The 20,266-nt window shown below is 32.1% G+C and overlaps 2 protein-coding genes across 2 annotated transcripts in view; one reads left to right on the forward strand and one right to left on the reverse strand.

Moving 5' to 3' along the window:
• The window catches only part of LOC107447615 (sodium-coupled monocarboxylate transporter 1), a 170,977-nt gene that overhangs the window by 84,167 nt on the left and 66,544 nt on the right, over positions 1-20,266 (reverse strand). The window lies entirely within an intron of this gene.
• LOC122271803 (putative sodium-dependent multivitamin transporter) overlaps positions 17,571-20,266 on the forward strand; it is a 37,291-nt gene continuing 34,595 nt past the window's right edge. The window contains exon 1 of the mRNA XM_071184231.2: positions 17,571-17,984. Coding sequence (XP_071040332.2) covers positions 17,643-17,984 — 342 coding nt within the window. The 5' untranslated portion in view covers positions 17,571-17,642. The remainder of the gene's footprint in view (positions 17,985-20,266) is intronic.

A 20,266-nucleotide genomic window follows, 5' to 3' on the forward strand; every position in this document is an offset into this window, starting at 1 on the left:
CAATCTTACAGTACAATATTGAAATAGCTACAGGGACAAACTTTGCTTTGAATAAAATGTTGCTCCATTAGTTTCTGAATTTAGAAGAATTTATGACATCAGTGAAATTTAGTTAATCCACCAGACAGATTGAAAAAAAGTATTGAGATTATCATTTTGTACGATTCAAGCGAAAATATATGAAGCTTATTCCAAAGAGGAGGTCTCCATGCTAGTTAGTTACATTTCAAACCATTGAGTCCCTACATAATTTCATAAATTTTTAATTTTTTTCAACCATTCTCACCAGCTTGTCACTATGCCCATGTGAAAGCAATGAACTTTATATTTCATATCATCCTCGTAGAAAAATCGATTAAAATTAAAGTATGATAACTATATGCCTGCTAGAAGAACAATAAACTCTTACAGGCATTATGAAACACTTAACTCAAAATCGAAAATAACAAAATTTGTACAAACATGTAACCAGAAGTGCAAATACATTCTCCCTCACAACTTTCAACACAGAGCCACAACTTCTCAGAAACTTTCGCGTGTTCTCAGATTTGAAGAAGGAACTAAATTAATCACTTTTTAACTTAAGCTTCACCACTAATAATGTAATAAGCTTCACCACTTTCGCAAGAACATGGCACATGGACAGTTAACTGGTTCAGGTAACTATCAAGATAAACTAGTTCAAGTTATATGCTGCAGAATTCAAATATATATATCGATAGCAGTGCCTTCATGTAGAAAATAAAGCGAATATTAAACTCTTAAAATAATAGAAAGGTAATTGAAAATAAACATACTTTTGTAATGTTATTTATATTACATTTTATAATCTTCGTTGAACAGTCGACGCAATTTTATGGTGTTACGACTACTAACGCCGTAGCCTTGTAATTTTGAACCTAATCCAGAAGACAAGGGAATCAACAAAATTTTGCATTTAACAGAAAATTGGAAGGGATCGGGGTAGCCTGGTTGGTAGGGCACTGGAATCGCGTTTAAATGTTTAATGTAAGTGTATTATGAATATCAGTAAGATATCAATACTAATTGTTATTTAAGAGTTCTGTGCTAACGTCTTTTATATAACCCAGATTTATTATTTGTTGATGTATTTTAATGCTACCGTGAAGATTTTAGTTTCGAGTTGGCAACTTAGTTCCAGAGTTAGTTTGTATATGTTCTTCAAAGCAACTTGTCAGTCTTTTTTGTTAAGTAAGAAATAAATCAAATCTTTCTTTGTGCAAGAACGTAGAATGCGTCTTTTAAGAGAATTCATATTTGGTGGGCTAGGTATCTCCGGAATAAAATGGAAAAAACAGTTGCTAATATAAACTCATTGCACTGAAAACTAACTGTTGTAACTGCGCCATGTATTGCGTGTTGCGCCATGTATGCATGAATGATAGTTTCGTATACTTGGTTCGTATACTATAGTTCAAGGTCACTAATTGAAGAGTGCAAGACACTGAAAACTCTTCGTATATTGGAAGAATAAAAGGAACATTGGAGTATCAACGATGAGATTCAAACAAATGTTTAGCCGGTCATGAGAAAGACTGATTAGACCTCTCAGCTACACTATGTGCACAACGGCCCGGAACAAAATAATTTCATAAGTTAGACCTTGTGAGAGGGAGGGAAATTCTGGTTGTTATTGAAATTGGTTGTCGAGTGAAATTCTAGATTCCGTATTAATAAAAAAATCATTAAAATTTTTTTTCCTCACTCATAACAATTTGAAAATCATATTTTTTTTTGACTATTTGACTGTTCTTATTTAACATGGTAAAATAACAATTAAAAAAGGAATTGCTATTTAACTATTTTGCTGAGACATTTCTAACAGTGCAGTGAAAATCCTAGGATTAGATCAAAAGTTATTATAGTAATAAAAATTAATTTTTTATCTCTTCTAAAATGACTGTAGATATACTGTTATGGCGATGCATGCTGTTATGCCAATTATTGGTGATAGAACTTGAATTTTTCAAGCGATAGCAGTTACATTATATTACTCAAGTTATGGATATATAGGTGAGTGAGGAGGTAGTGTTACAGCTCGGAAAGGGACTTAGGAATGAGTTTTCTATCTTATCTCATGACAGAGGAGGAAATAACTTTAATATTTCCTCTGCCTATTATACTGAAATATTACGAACTTATGGTGGTTCGTGTAATTTAATGGACTACGGACATATTTTAAATTATTACTGCAAACTTCATACATAGATAACTTTGACAATATTGTGTATATTGTTTGAAAACAATTAAAATTGAAATCAAAGTACATCCGCGCGGGTAGAGTGATGTCCGACAGCTAGTAAAATTTAAAATCTAAGCATTTTATCTTATAAGTTCTTTTGTTTAGTTAGAAAAGTGCCCTAAGTGCCAGTTCCGTATTTTTATAAAGGGGGTACCATTTGAAAGGTCTTGTATTGGGGAGAAATGATGCTTAGGAACTTCCCGTCAGCAGTCAATGGTTTTCGAGATAATCGCAAATAAAAAAAAGGGCAAATGCAAAGGGGAAAGAATTGTCTCATAAGATCCATCTCTTGTCCAGGCTCTGGCTATAACTGCAATGAAATTGTCATAAGTTCAAAAAAGTGTAAGAGCAGAAATTTGCTTTCCATGAAGTATAATGTAATGGCAAATAATTGCTAATAGTAATAACAAATAAAATGCATACCAAATTAAGATAAAACCACTAACTGTTATGGTACGTATCCAAATAAGTCTGTATTTCTTATCAGTGAATTCTGAAACGCGTAATAGTGCATTTCATCAAAGGTGGGAGAAGATAATTGATCAGAATACACATTTCAAGTATATTTTTAGTCTACTTTTTTACAACTTTTACTTTTACGTCTACTTTTTTACTGCACTGCGTTAATAGATATCCTGTTTCGTTTATTTTATTCAGCAAAGTTTTGAAAGAAGTAGAGGTTCATTAGCTGAAGGTATTGTGTTTTCCTGGGGGAAGATTAACAGTTTGTACATTCAATTCCATTTCAGAAATCCATAAATTTTCATCTGTTTGACCTCTCTACCTGTCCAATATAATGCCTATTCAGTACCTTTCCAGGAAAAATATCTTATTACCACCGATGCACTCTTTTAATTTGCGCGAGTAGTTTCTATTTATAAGTTTTGTTCTTTTCCTTGACTTGGAACAAGTAATTTGCATGTTTGGGTATAACATTTCACGTAAATGTACCTTAACTTTAGGACCAACTGATCCTTTAGGATTTGCAACACAATCAGTAAATTATGTACCAATTTGCCATCTGCTTTAGGCTTATTCGCATGTTAGAAGAGTGCGTCTTTTTGTTTTTACAACTAATCCATGTTGCAACGTTTCTATTCCTTTTTATATCTTGTGTTCTTTCTTGATATAATCTTCAACTGAAAACCATTTTGATCTGTGTTAAGGAGGCAGAAAAGTTGTACACATTCTGTTCAATTAATAATTTTAAGTTTCCCCGAAATTTCCGTACCACAGACTCAAGAAATATCCGAGAAAATAAATTCTGTTCTGTTGTTAAATGCGTCAACTTGCGACTTGTAAATCATTGGTCAGTTATGAAATCCATCGTAAAATATGTAGGGGCTTAGATATCATAAAGATCATTCTTAAACGCTTTATCCAAAGCTCATCTTTTAAAACCAAATCCAACATGCATTTTGAATCAAAAAGTGTCTTTTTCACATTTTAAGGTAATTAATTGATTAACATAATTTCTTTTAACACGTTATCAATGAAGCAGTCAAGTGCTTGCAATTCAGTCTAAAAATTGAGTCTATTTCCATAAATCAATAAACTAAAACTCAGAAGAATGGTAACAGCGCAAAGTTAGGCAAAAAATGCATAATTGTTACTTCCAATTAAAATAGTTCATAAAACAGTCATAAAATAATTACTTTTAATAATGGCCTAAAATGAATATGTGTTCATTCGTAAGAGAAATTTATACAATTATTTGAATACATGCTAGAAAATGCCACAAAGTACAAAAAAGAAAGCAAGGCAGGAAATTAAACAAAACTGCCACTAATTTTATCTTTATCTTCAAATACACCGAAGAGCCATTACATTATGACAATGGGCTCAGTTAAGTTTTCATGGTTTCTCGCCCAGGAACAATGTTTTCATGGGGCACATTAGGACCCATAATCCTCATAGAACAATCCCTGACGGCTACTTGAACAAAGTTGCAGACCAGCTTCAACCATTCATGGCAACAGTTTTTCCTGCGGGGGATTGTGTTTACCAACAGGAAAATGCACCATGTCATAAGGGTCAAATCGTCATGAATTGATTCGAGCAACATTCCAGTGACTTTCAAGTCATGTCTTGGCCCCCAAATTCACCTAACCTTAATCTAATAGAGCATTTGTTTTCCCACTTGGAAAACCAAAGTCGTGCTGCCACGTTACCCCCTCGCAATGTGAGGGAATTGCAGAACCAGTTGGCGAGCGCTTGGTACCAGATACCTCAAACTACCTATCAGCACCTTGTGAAATCAATGCCACGGCAAGTGCTAGCAGTTTTGAGGGCTAAAGGTGGTCCAACATGTTATTAGCAGGGTGGTCATAATGTAATGACTTTTTGGTGTATATTAGTACATAAATATCTGGTATTGTACACAAAAAGTAAGCAGTGCGGAAATTAATCAAAACTGCCACGAGTATTATCTTCGAATATATTAGTATATAAGTACCTGATGTTATTTAAGAATTGAGGTGAAATATAATTATATGAAATTTTTCATAGTAAAATGTGCAAGGAATATAATTATTTAAATTAAGTTTCATGTTCCTGAAAAAACTCAATGTAAAAACAACGTCATTCACGGAGTACGTTTTATAGCAAATTCAATCGTAACTGAATAAATTTAAAAAATTATAAAAACGCGATGAGAAGATCTCTCTATCATTGCCAGGGTAAAGTTCCGGTAACCTGCTGAACAAGCTGACGCGCCAATCTTTCTCTATATCATCCCGCAGAGTGAAAGTTTTTAAGTTTTTTTAAAAAATTATGTTAGAAAACTGATTTTGGTGACGTAATGAAGGAAATAAAAGCGCCTCTTTATACTTATATAGATTACTTTCACTGTGTAGTTTACTATAAATTTAAATAGTAGTATACTACATTTTACTGTAATATTTACCTTATTAGCACTTCCCGATTTTTTTTTTTCATTTTATGGAATTGTGGTTCCAATGACCATTGTTATTCCAGTAACCAAGAGCAAGGTAACCAACAAACCTGTACCATAACCTATAACTATCATACAGTGGGAAAGGCCTTAAATGTTTTTGAAAATAAGTTAGAAAATTTGTCTTTGATGCAAAATAGAGAAAATAAAAACCTATCATTATACTATTATCGACCACTTTTACCGAGTAGTAATCTATAAGACTTGAATAGTAGTATAGAAACTGCATTTTACTGTAATAATTATTTTTAACCTCTTAAAGCAGGAGTTTTTTTCGGTAAAACTGGTATAAAATTATTGAGTTCCTTTTGGACAGAAAATGAATATCTAGGTACAGTATAAATTAATTTTTGCATTTTCACTTGTGGCCGGGGGGGGGGGAACTCAAGAGAACGAAAGTGATGAATTCAAGAGATCACCACTTTCATCGCTGAAACTTTCTGATAAATTGGCATATTCGAAAATTGTCAGAGTCACTCATTATCAATAACTTTTTATTTAACTATGGTATTTAACGCAATAAAAATGGATATGTTGCCTTTTCCACACCAAACGACTGCCTTATAACAAAGAATTCCTAACAAACTTAAAACTAATCATCAGAATGCACCACGTGGTTTACACAAGAAAAATGCTGCATAGTGGTGTCATCTATGGTAAATAAATTTAATTATAATCTAGCCTATCTATTTTTACAAGAGAAGATCACAGACAGGCATCAGAAATAAACTAACGTAAGATACAAGATTGGCCGTGTGAGACACGGGCATGTGCAAATTTGCAGGTAACTTTCGCCTGTGTCACACACAAGTAAATGTGCTAAGAGGGTTAAAGTATTTTTCCAATTTGGCCTGGCGGAATTTCAAAACTTGGTCTCTCGTGACGTTGCACCTCAATCCTTAAGATCTTGTATTGATCCCCCAGAGGGACTGCCAAGAGTTTTTTTTTTTCATTTCGATCAAAATTCCACTTTGTTATATCGTTATGATTTTAAATATATATATTGAATGAAATAAATAAAAACATAAAAGAGTGATCATAATAGTGAAATGTTGTTCAAATCAATTACCTGATCCTTCGTTCCAGAAGGATCTCCAGGATCGTGTGGTCTAATGGTGCTACTTGGATTTGAAACATTTAAGAGTTCTTTTAGGAAATTTTAAGGAACTTTATTTCTTCTTCTCATGACTGATTCTTAGATGCTGGTGGCTCCGGACAGGTGGTGTTAACACATACGGGATCTCGTGGGGAAAAACTCACATCTTAGACAAAAAAGATAATTTTCATTTTGAATGAAGATGGATTCCAGTTCATCAACAAATTATCTGAGTCGTGCCGCATGCACACTTGGACAGTAGAACATCAGGAACACGTGTCAAACTTCATTGTTTTATCTTAATGGAACGTGATAGTGTCTTGAAATTATTTTTGTTAAATTTTTGACTTATGAATCTCCATAGTTATTTCTTGTAAAAAGGGACAAATGTTGAGCAGAAAGGCAAGAGCCTTGAAGCTATCATAAAAATGAGAGCGATGCTTCTCTCACACGGTGGCTTCCTCGACTGCCGCCAAGAAGGCACGCGGAAAAGCGATGAAAACGATATACGGTTAAAGTTAGGGTAGGGTTAATCGATACGAAAAAAGAGTCAAACAAGTTAAATGAAGTAAAAGGCTATTGCGGTTAAAAAGAACGAAAACTGAAAAAACTATTGAGGAGTAGAAAAACAACGCACGTGTGATGTAGCAACATCACACTATCCCCCTTAGGAAGAGAGAGAAAAAAAAAGACTTACATGGCATGAAAAAAGTGATAAAAACAATTACTTAAAGTGGGTGAGGACCGCAAGGAGCCAACAACATCTCTTGAACCTGCCAAAACAAAAAATACAAAAGACAGTATTGTTGATAAAACAGAACATAGTAACAAAATATCAAACACAAATGAATGTGTAGTTCTTGGATATACATAAAACCTGAGTTCCATATCACATGCAAATTATCACATTAAAGTATAAAATTACCAAAATTAATTTTCAAAAATTAATTGTCAAATCCATATTTACGAATATCTGTTACTTAACCTACCTAAAATAAGCATGTACATTTCAGCTTTTTTTTTTTTTTTTTTTTTTTTTTTGTGGTGTTACAAAACTGTAGAAAGCTGCATAAAACTACTTGACCATTCATTCATTCAACCAAAAGCAAAAACACTATCCTAATATGCTTATTCTACCTTTTTTTTAAATTTAAGTAACAGAATGCTGTGCGTCAAATAACATATTTACATATATACAAAAGGAAAAAGAAAATGTGCATGCATATCAACACATCATGCTTATCACATTTTATAACATATATCATGTTAGAGAAAATTTAGTTATAATAGTAACATATTGTACACTTGAAATTTTGGGTGGTGGACTGTTTACCTACTCGAACCAAACATTTATACATTAAATTTTTAAACAGTTTGTAAGTATATATATAAATACAATTTAAAAGATATTATCACAAGTTCAACATACCAAACTGAATTGAAGTGAGAAAAAAACTCAAAAATATGATACTATTCTGATACATTTAGAAAACTCTAAGGTATAAATATTTAAAACTTAAATTGAACAATAATTTAAATGAAAGTACAACTGCTTAAAATTTATATTACATAATAATTTAAAGATTAGGTCTAGTGAACATTAACTTAACCATAAAATAAACACTACAAAAGCCTTTCAGCTGGAGAAACCGATCGTATTTTCTCCAACAAAATACTACTCAATCAGAAGAAATTATGCCAGCATAGTCTCCTTAGAATGAGGCAGTAAAAATTTGACAGGTAAAGCTAAGTCAAGAGAACCAATTACTTTTGTCTAGATCTTAAAGAATAATGATAAGGAGCAGTGCTTATAGCAGGTTTTTGATCTGATACAACTAAATGAGGAAGTCTTGGTAAACAAGTCCTCAAACGGCTAATATTAACTTTAAAAGCATCTTGCAATGGGGAATTAAATCTTTTAATTGAGACATTGATGTCATTATGAATTTCAGTTATAATAAATGGGCCTAAAAATTTTGGCTTAAAAGTACTTCCAGAATGTAAGTACACAATATCTTTAACATTAAATATCCTATGTTTTGCTTTCTTAAGTTGAATCTCATTTTGCTTTTGTTGTTGTTTTTCTAAATTATCATAAGTTTCTTTATATACAATATTCAAATCATCTAAAAGATTTTTGACATATTGGGTCTTATCTAATTGCTGTGGTTGAATTTTAGGGTCAAAGGTATCAAAAATTAAGCTTAATTCTCGTCCAAAATGCAAAAGATTAGGAGTAAAATTGCTGGATGGATGCACAATACCATTATACAAATTTTGATGAATTAATATCGAATTTTTAAATGACACACCTGCTTCGTTTAAGGTAATTAAAGATGTTTTAATAGACTGATTAATTCTTTCAGTCGCTCCATTACATTTTGGATTTTTGGGAGTAGTATGGGCTAAATGAATACCAAGTGCCTTATTTACACAATGAAAAACTTCACAGTTGAACTGTGTTCCTAAATCTGATAACACCATAGCAGGTCTACCATTGTTGGCAATATAATCAATCAAATGTTGAGAGACACTCTCAGCTGTTAAACTGTTCAATGGATATAATTTTACAAATTTAGAGAAATGGTCCAAAATAGTGAATACATATCCACAGTTTTTAATGGGGCCAACTATATCAATTGATATGAATTCATTGGGTACCCTAGGAATAGGTAAAGATTTAAAAGGCGGTTGGGGTATACTATAATTTTTGGTACGTAAACATACATCACATGAAAGAACAAAATTTTTAGTGTCTCTATAGATATTTTTCCAGAAATATTTATTAGTTAAAAGTTCATATGTCTTTTTCAGACCAAGATGAGTAATGTGAGAAATTTTTAGTACCTTGGCTTGTAAACATTGAGGCACTACTATACATTGAGATAAATTTTTATCATTACGAACATGCATCAATAACTTAGTATCTGAATCAATAATAAAATCTTTAGTTTTTTTAGCATTAGTTAATGAAGGTGAGTTAATCATATCAACAATTTCTAAAATATTTGGATCCTTTTGTTGTTCACTATAAAAGGTGGTTAAAGAAATTTCATTATCAGGGTCAGAATTTTGAATAGAATTTACAATTTGATCATCAACATTAGTATCAACAAAAGGTAAAATTAACTCATTTTCTGAGACTGGATTAAGAGCAGGGGTGTAATGGTCAGGGTCTTGACTTTTACTAAAGTAATCGGCTAATTGATTCTTTGGACCAGCTATATATTTTACTTCATATGTGAATTCTGACAACTGTAGAAGCCAACGAGTTATAATGTCAGCAGGGGATGTTACCTTTTTATAGTGAATTAATGGTTTCGAATCAGTGAGGATAGTAAACTTTTTATATGCCAAATAGTGTTTAAATGCTATTACTGATCTATAAATAGCATATAGCTCAAGTTTTATGGGGGGATAATTACGTTCTGATTGGGATAAACCTTTACTAAAGTAAGATATGGGTTTAAGTTGACCATCAAATTCTTGCATTAAAACACCTGAAATAGCAGTACCACTGGCATCAGTATTAAGGATGAACTGCTTATCCCATTGGGGAAGATGTACAAAAGGCTCAGAGAAAAAGATATTTTGTAATTGATTAAAGGCATTTTGATGCTCTTCTCTCCACTGAAATTTTGAGTTTTTAAGAGTTAATTGAATTAGCACACTAGTGAGTTGAGCATAATTGGGAATCAGGTGACGGTAAAAACCACAAACACCAAGAAACTTTTTGACATGTTGAGAAGTTTTAGGGGGCTTAAATTGAGTTATTTTTGCTATATTAGTATTGATAGGTTTAATGACATTTTGACTTAAATTAAAACCCAAATAATTGACCTCAGTTTTGACAAAGTTACATTTTTGAGGAGAAAAGGTCATATTATACTTAATAAAAATTTTTAAGACAGCAGTAATTTTATCTAACATCTCATCAAATGAGTTAGCACCTATTATTACATCATCCTGATAAGAATATATTCCCTCAATACCTATGTTTTTCAATTCATCTATAATTAAGTCCATTAAAGCTTGAAAAATACTAGCTGCTGTTTTCAGACCAAACACCAGGCGTTTGTAGGCAAACGTACCAAATGGTGTTGTGAATGTTAGTATGTCTTGTAGGTTTTCAGGTAGTGAAATTTGATGATAGGCTAGAGGCATGTCAAGAACACTATACATCTGATATTGTGAAATTTCATTAATTAAAACAGGTATTCGAGGTAAAGGATAAGTTGATGCCTCAACGATTGAATTAAGTAAGCGAAGGTCCATGGCAAGTCTAAATTTTATTGGGGCATCTGGATTTTTAGGGTCTGGGCGCTTCTTTACTAAAATTAGAGGACAACTCCAATCGCTTATATTTCTTTTTATTATGCCAGCCTCTTGTAATTCCAACAATTCCTGTTTAACCTGGCCCTGTATGGCATAAGGGATTTGAAATGGTTGTGTTTTTATTGGATTATTAGATCTGAAAGAAATTTTAGGGATGACATGGTCAGTATGACCCAAGGTTTTAACCGATTTAGAAAAAGCAGTAGAGTGGGACATTAAAACAGTAAGTAATTTTTGTTTGTTATTAGGATTCAAATGAGAGAGATCAAAATCATTTTCAATAAGTTGTTCTTTTCTTAATGTTAAAATATCAGATGAAGGAGTAATTAAATTTACATAATCAATTAAATTTTCCTCAGTAAGTTCCTGAACATTTTGTTCAGAAAGTTCCTCTAATTCAGGGTTAAACTGAATATTTCCTATACAAGTATTTTTGTTTATATGCAAAGTGACATCAGAATTATTTTTAATTACTGTGGTAAAATTAGCACTATCAAAAGTGTGCAAAGAAGCAAAAATTTCAATTTCAGGTTTCTTAATTAGGGGTTCAAACAGAAAAATATCACCTTGTTTACAATTATCATTCTTAATAATAAGATTAATTTGAGTAGACTCATTGGGTTCCAATAGTACTTTCTGTCTAAGAAAACAATTACTTTCACAATGCATAATATTATTACAATTAACAACATCTTTAGAAATTAAAGGTACTTTAAAATTTTGAAATTCAGCAACATTATCTGACGGACAAATTTCTACATTATTTTTACTCAAACAATCATAACCAATTATTGCTTGAAAAGCATCGTGTTGAAAGTGTGATATATAAAATGGAGATTTGAAATTATTTTTCTCAATTTTAAATGAGATTTCTGAACAAAATAAAAAATTTAAATTGGAATTAATAGTCTTAATCTGCACATTAGAAGACAGAAGTCTAGTTTTAGTATTACATTTTATGATATCATAAGTTGTTTTTGACATTAAGCAAATACTGGAACCATTTTCGAGCAAGCATTTTACAACATTGTTACCAAATTTAACATGAATCAATGGAATATTATTATTATTAAAGGCATTATTTGAGTAAGCAATATTTAAATTATGTTCATCATTAGAAACATATGAAAACAGTCCATTTTTATGCATAACAGTATCACTGCCATTGATATGCACTGATTTGTTTACATTTGAATAAACAGTCTGACTATCAGACTTACTCAACATATTATCACATATATTATCATCATTACATTTGTTATTTGGTAGAGAAATACATTGTTGAGAGGAAACATGTCCACCACCATATTCCCTCACATTTAGTTTAACGATTTTGGTGTTGTTTCACCATTATTAAAATTTGAGGCATATTGATTAAATTGTTGAGGTCCAAAAGGATTTAAATTAGGTTGATAATTATCATGATTCTGAGGTATAAAATTTTGAGTAGGATTGAATTGACTAACATTGGGATTAAGATTAGAAAAACTAGTTTGATTGTGAAAATTTTGCCTCGGCATAAAATTTCTATCTCTGAAATTATTGTGAGAAGAAGAAAGTTGGGGCATAGATTGCATTTGGTCGTTAATAAATTTTCTACACATGTTTTGCTTATGACCAGGTTTCTTGCAATAAAAACAAATTATTCTTTTGCCTTTAAATGTATTATTCATTCTGGCAAAATTTACAGTTTCAGAGCCTCCATGTTTAATTAAATCACGAAATTTTGTACACTCTGCCAGTGAGTGGGAATCATTGCAGTATGAGCAGTTTTGTAGCAAATTTATTTTATTATTAAGAGAGTCTATCTGATTTTGTATATGTACTAGATCTTTGTTAACAGGGACTGAACTTAAAATATTATGGGCCTCGGCTTGTAAAATAGTTTGCTGGGCAGTTGATATACTATGGGCTTTATCAATTAAATCTTTAAAGTTATCTGTCTTTTCAAGCATTAGTTTTTCTTTCAAATTTAGAGGCAAAGCATTTATGAGTTGTAGGGATTTAATTTTGTTTAGTGCTTTTGGATCCGTAACTGAATTATAAGTTTTAGCTACTAGGGTGTTTATTCTATGACCAAAATTTTTGATACTTTCGCCTGGCAATAACTGAATATTATTCAGAGTTAATAAATTAGTAGAGGGGCTATCATCATTTGAAAAGAAAGACTTAATTAGGATAATTGCTTCATCAAATTTTACATTTCTGAATTCGGGAGATGTTTGAAAATATTGTCTAGCATTTCCTGTTAATTTAGATTTTAAAAACAGAAGAGCGATCTCATCTGACCAGCCATTAAGTTTTTTTAGATCACAGAGCTGTTCCAAAAACCACTCCGGAGACTCGTCTCCATTGTAATTTTGAATCGAAATATTGATCTTTTCAGCCATTTCGTAATTTTTGGCTCGTGTAATAATATTTGCAATTTCAATCATAAAACATTATAAAATGATCATCAATTAAATAAAATATAAACAATGCATTTCCATTTCATAAACAAAAATCAGCACCATACGGCACCATTTAATATGTTATATCGTTATGATTTTAAATATATATATTGAATGAAATAAATAAAAACATAAAAGAGTGATCATAATAGTGAAATGTTGTTCAAATCAATTACCTGATCCTTCGTTCCAGAAGGATCTCCAGGATCGTGTGGTCTAATGGTGCTACTTGGATTTGAAACATTTAAGAGTTCTTTTAGGAAATTTTAAGGAACTTTATTTCTTCTTCTCATGACTGATTCTTAGATGCTGGTGGCTCCGGACAGGTGGTGTTAACACATACGGGATCTCGTGGGGAAAAACTCACATCTTAGACAAAAAAGATAATTTTCATTTTGAATGAAGATGGATTCCAGTTCATCAACAAATTATCTGAGTCGTGCCGCATGCACACTTGGACAGTAGAACATCAGGAACACGTGTCAAACTTCATTGTTTTATCTTAATGGAACGTGATAGTGTCTTGAAATTATTTTTGTTAAATTTTTGACTTATGAATCTCCATAGTTATTTCTTGTAAAAAGGGACAAATGTTGAGCAGAAAGGCAAGAGCCTTGAAGCTATCATAAAAATGAGAGCGATGCTTCTCTCACACGGTGGCTTCCTCGACTGCCGCCAAGAAGGCACGCGGAAAAGCGATGAAAACGATATACGGTTAAAGTTAGGGTAGGGTTAATCGATACGAAAAAAGAGTCAAACAAGTTAAATGAAGTAAAAGGCTATTGCGGTTAAAAAGAACGAAAACTGAAAAAACTATTGAGGAGTAGAAAAACAACGCACGTGTGATGTAGCAACATCACACACTTCAAACAAGCAAACTCACATGGAAGATCGTCTCAGACAGTTGGCTCCGGAATTTATCAGTTGCATACCTAGCGATGCAATGCAGTTTTATACCGATGGTAGTCGTACAAAAGATGGTACTGGCAGCGGTATATATATATTAAGACCCAACATCTAGAAAAATCAATAAAGCAATGCAATCCAGACACTTGCTCTGTCTTCAGGAGCGAGTTAATAGCGATTAAGGAGGGGCGTAAAGCTATCTTTCCCTACGACAGTAATTATGGGGAACTCTGGATTTTATCGGACAGCCGCAGTGCCCTGCAACATCTTAGTAGCTGGTCCTCTGCCAGCGATGAAATTAGTATATCTATCCTGCTCAGGATGAAAAAGATTTCTCAGCAACGTCACGTGCATCTCCAATGGATTCTATCACATGTTAATTTTGGTGGCAACGAGATAGCAGATAGATTGGTCGAAGAGGACAGTGAGGAAGATATGCCCACCAGGTTATCACTTACTTATCAGAAACTCTACTCCAATGAAAAATATAGACAAAAATCAGTCTGGCAAGCTCCACCTACGCACCAATGGTACACCGCAACATCTCCTGTCACCCATCGGGGAATCGATTGCGATCGAAGCTACCAGACTGCTTTGGCCAGATTCTCAACTGGTCAACTAAAATGTCTAACATTCGAAAGTGGCACAAAAATTCACCCGACTTGTAAAATATGCTGTATCCAACCAGCCTCCCCGAAACAAATACTTGATTGTGTCGGACTGTCCAGTGGCTCTATTACCCACTCATCGAAATTTATTCCGCTCGGAAAATAGCTTTCATCGGATTGCCAATTTCGTAAAACCCACTTTGACGCAACATGAGCCTATCGGAATCCGGCATCGAAATCGCCATTCCGCACGATTCCGGCGAAATTGAAGTTTATAGGCGGGACTAACTTTGACCCATTAGAAAATTACTATATTTCTAATTTATTAATCTGGCATCGATATGTTTGTTTTCTCTTCTTCTATGCGAGCTAAAATTGCATTAACTTAGAACTGAAAGCTTAAAAATTCATACATTTTCAACAATTTTATGTGTTCTATGCCAAGCTTGTGTTTATTTGAAGTATAGAGAGTAGTGTAGAGTAAAATTGCAACGTAGTATTTTCATATGGTTTCACGTACAAAAATTAATATTCTCCAGCAAACAATGATTGTGGAATACCTAGAAAACAACTCAGATTTAAATAAAGGAACCCTTACCGGCATATATACTTCAAACAATATAGATTAGACACATTTTTTTAAAAAATATAAGTCATGCACCCTTAAATTTGTTAAATTTTCCCATGAGAATTAAAAATAAAAATCTTTTTCTTCAAAATATTTATTCGTAGCATTTATTATGAAGAAATCTGCCAAATCATTTCTTAACGTCCGCAAAAGACTATTTACCCTGCTAATGAATTGCCCTCAATCAAATGCTCTTCATTTTGTTTTGTTTTAACAGGGAAGAAAGATCGTTGGGCTACCGAAGCAGGGGTGCCATCTCCTCTGCAGAGGATCAAAATTGTGATGGCTTGTCTTCGGATCATCCTCAGGGATGTTTCCCAGACCGTCGCCAATAGCCCATTGTGCGGCTCCAGTGCGACGTAAAGTAACTACAACAACAACATATAACGAGATGCTCTTTATATTTTTTGTATTTATATTTTTAACTCATTCCAAAAATCAAAGTGACTCGCAATTTATGTATCGGCGAAAAACAATGTTTATAAAAGTTACAAAAATAATTTATTTTAACCATGATTAAGTTGAAATTAAAATTATCAAATTTTGCGTTACATGCAGAGAAAAACTACGAAAATGTTTTTTCAGATTGCTTGGCGGTAATTGGATTTCAACTAAATGTTCATCATTATCTCAATGAAATTATTTTTTCATAATCAATCATTTGTTATTATTAATCAGGCCTAGCCGTTGTGGCTCAGAAGAACTGGAGTCTCCTTGAGGTCAGGCTAACCGTGGGAGGTTTTCGAGATTTTCCACTCCATGTTACGGAAATGAGGGTTAGTTCCATCAAAAAGTCCTCCACGGAGGCAAATTTCACTCAATACTTGATACAGGACTCTCCTTGTCTTCTGGGTTGGATTCAAAATTACAAGACTACGTAGCTGAACATCAGTAGTCGTAAGCACAAAATTAGGTCGGCTGTTCGAAGAGGGTTAGAAAATTATGAAATAGATAAGTTATCATCTTTCTGAATATAACGAAAAGCTCTTGTTTTTAACTCAATCCGTAAAACAAAATAAGCCTCAATTTAAGCATCGAAATACAATTATATTTATGAAAACTATAAAAATATCCTATTTTAAATAGAATTAAATTAAAATTATCAAATTTTGTGTTACACGCTAAGAAAAACTACAAAAATGTTTTTCATATTGGCTTTAACCGGTAGTAATAACAGAAAACAGCGCCTTTTTGATCACTAAAATAAACAAACTCCTATCGGAATCTAGATTTCGCTTGCTCTAAACCTGCCGGAATCGGATTCGTAATTATTTCGCATCGGAATTTAGTTCCGATCGGAATCAAGAGCTCGTAATACGGCCTAAATGACATTCACGGATTTATGACGTCACGAGAGCTTCATTTCGATCGGAATCAGATTCCGTGAAGCTGGTAATAGGGCCCCAGCTGGGCGGACTTAATTTCCGATCCACTTCTTGTCATCGACTTTCTGGCTGTCAACAACTTTCTGGAGTTGATCTGACTAATGTCAGATCCGTAAGTATAAGCAGCAACAACAACAACCAATTTTTTCTTCTTTTTATAATATTGTCCATTAAACAACCAAAATAACTTCTAAAGAACATCACGTTCATTTTAATATTATACACAAAGTAAAATTAATTTTCTTTTTTCTTCCAGTAAAGTATGAAATACATCTCCGATTCACTTCGAATGTAATAAAATGTAATTCAAAATGTCTTCAAACTTACCATGTTGAAACAAGTAGGTTAATTTAAATTTCTGAATATTTATATAAAAATTTTGTTTCCCTTTATAAGAGCACGAATTTTGTTTCAGTAAAATTTCATTTTTCTTCACGCGTTTCGAATAATTTTTTTAAAATTTCAGTCTGATTATTTCCTCAGAACAACATTTGCTATTTTGAGGAATGAACGTCATTTATTTATACAATGGCCTTAACGGGGACGTCTTCATACTTTACCTGAATAGAAATTTTCATTCTGTAGAATGCCTAGGAATTATATACAATGCCTTGGGAAAATATATAATAATTCCCATATTTCATACTTTATCTAAAACCCTCCGGTATTGTATACAATGCCTAGTTACTATTTCATACTTTGCCGGTAACGTATATATTCTTTTAATTGCCATTCAAAAGGAAAACATATTTTTTTCTTACAATAAAAAAACAGAAAAAAGGTTAACTTTTAATAGAACATAAATTATAGCATTTTCTTCCACTCTATATCATTAAAAACGACGTTTAATAAGAATAAGACAATTAAAAACAAGAGAAATATTATCCTTTTACGAAGATAAATTGCTCTGAATATAGCTTAATTTCTTTTCAGCATTTCATAATCAGAAGATTCTTTGCACCGCATTTAATAAGCTATAGCAATTCACAGAAGTTTATAATCAGACAAAGAAATCAAAATGTTTAAAAAATACAGTCTTGGTGTTGCCGATTATGTTATTATTTCTTTGACACTTTTGTTATCGACTGGGATAGGATTATGTGCAAGGTATTTCAAAGGTCAACAGAAAATAGCTACGGATTATTTGTTGGCAGGAAAAAATATGCCGAAATTTCCTGTCATCTTTTCTATCATTGTTACTCTCACATCTACGTCTTCGTTTCTTTCATCACCAGCTGAAGTTTACAAATATGGCATTGCTATTTCCATCGTTAATTTTATGATACCTGTAGGAATGTTTATATCATCAAGCGTTATTATACCAGTGTATTTCCAATGCGAAGTTTCTAGCATAACTGAGGTAAGAAATTGAAATTCATTTAATGAAATTATTCCTTTTTAATTGCTAACAGGAAATAAATATAAAGTAGTGGGGCAATATAATTATAAACCTCACAGTCTGGAAAAAAATTTATGTGGTTATCATGAATTTTATTTTGAGTTAGTTTTAAGAGTTCAGCTGGCCTATTATGACCAATTTCTGCTGAAAAGTGACTGCTCTGTAATAGGATAAGTCTGTGTATTATGGGCGTTATTTAGTGAATGTTTCTGAAAAGTAATAAAGTACTTAAAAGTATATCTGATAAAGTACTATAAGTATAAAGTAATATCTATAAACAAAACTAAGAAACGTTATTGGTGAAAAAAATGCCTCTTCTGAAAAAAAGGGAGTTACCTTGGGACCTTGCTTCAGATCAATTCTACTGTCAACTAGAAAGTAACTTTCAAATTATTATTTGATAGTAATTTATTTAAAACTTATTATCATTTTTATAATATTATATTGATACAATATCAGTAAATATTTACTTTAAACGCATTATCATTTTTAACTTAAGTCCAAATATATTGATACAGTATAATGCATTTACTGTATGTAATATAGTTTATGTTGAAGGTATGATGATAAATTTTATTTTAAAGTAGTGCAGTTTATTCCAGAAATATTGCTACACTCCTAAGCATTAGTACCATTACCTTATGTATGTTTTTGTCAGTGTGTTGATGTTATTTATCCTAAGAAATTTCGGAAAAGCTATTTTTTCGCATATTCTTAGGATTAGAAAAACTTTTTTTTAGTGACAACGTTTCATATAATCTTTGATCTTATTGTTAGTTATTTAGTTTCAGTTCATGAATTTGACTATTACACACATTGAAAATATTTTGAATTAAAATCTTTATTTTTTTTCGAACTGTATTACCATAATATTCCTTTCGACTTATATCAAAATATAAAATTGGGAAAAGTCTATTAATTAATTTTGAAATGTGTACTTAATTACCAAAATATATGAAATAGGCATAATGTGATTTCTCATACTTCTATGGTAGAATTTGTAGCACCTTTTCATTCTTTTGTCAGTATATTGACGTATTCGCTCCTAAGAGATTTCAAAAAAGCAACTTCATCGCATACTAGCTGAATACCCGTTCTTCGCACAGACAGAATTAAAAAAGAAAAAAGGAATAAATCAGTACTGAGAAACACAACGGAATCATGCTCAGAACTGAAAAGCATATACCGACACAACTTAATGGAGGAATCAGGTGAATGACATTTTTAGGGGAATTAGTGAATTAGATAAAATAAAACACAAAGTAGTTGCGTCCATATGGGTATGTTTAATATAACAGAACTGTTTTTATTTTCCCTTTTATCTTAACATAACTAATCCAGATTAGTTTCTACAAGTATGCTCTTGCATGATTTTTATTCAAATGAGGCAGTGGTAAATAAAATAAAGCAAAGAACTATTAGCCTCACCTTCTAATAAATTGGTAATAAAATAATTTGGATACAAGTTCTATTTTCGTTCTGAAAATGTCACTTACCTGGCTCGTCCACTAAGTTTTTCAATTAATATAGCCAAAATAGTTTCAATATTTTTTTAAAATTTAACCTTTTGCTTACGGCTGAAATAACAGGCGGATACGAATGGCGGGCTTCATCACACTAAGGGCCGTAAGCAAAGGGTTAATATATTTTGTAATCTTCGGTGGCTTTACGTTATTGAAGTAAGCGAAGATCGTTGTTTGTAATGGAAAAAAATCTAAAGATAGATTCGTTTGAAAAAAGATAAAATGTACTTATCATCACTTGCCATGATGCTATTGCTCGCGGATAATTCATGACAGTTAAAATTTACCACAATTAAGTGATTCTCTGAGGGAACATATCCCTTTCGAGAGGTCGCAAAACGCTTAATTCTAAAGTATCGGTATTGAAACTGCTTAGTATTGGTGCAGTTTTAATAATATATATAAATACAATACACTAAATATATAAATAAAATATTTTATATCTATATTATGCTTGGTACTTATTGCATAACCCTTCAACATTTGAGTTTATTTATATGTCAGTGGCAGTAAACTTTAAAAAAAAATATTAGAACTTCATAAGAATTTTGCAGCATGACCATTTCTCTATCTAATTTACTGTTAAAATATTTATAAGTAGCAGTGGAAAAAAGCTCTTTTAATTCTAATTCATTATAATATTAATACACTATTTTAGCTATCAACGAAATAAAAATGTTTCCTGAAGCTACGGAAAACCCGTAGTAAAATTCTCATCAA

This window comes from Parasteatoda tepidariorum, chromosome 10 (genome assembly GCF_982258835.1).
Source record: "Parasteatoda tepidariorum strain Cologne lab strain chromosome 10, Ptep-v5.0, whole genome shotgun sequence".
NCBI classification, from domain to species: domain Eukaryota; kingdom Metazoa; phylum Arthropoda; class Arachnida; order Araneae; family Theridiidae; genus Parasteatoda; species Parasteatoda tepidariorum.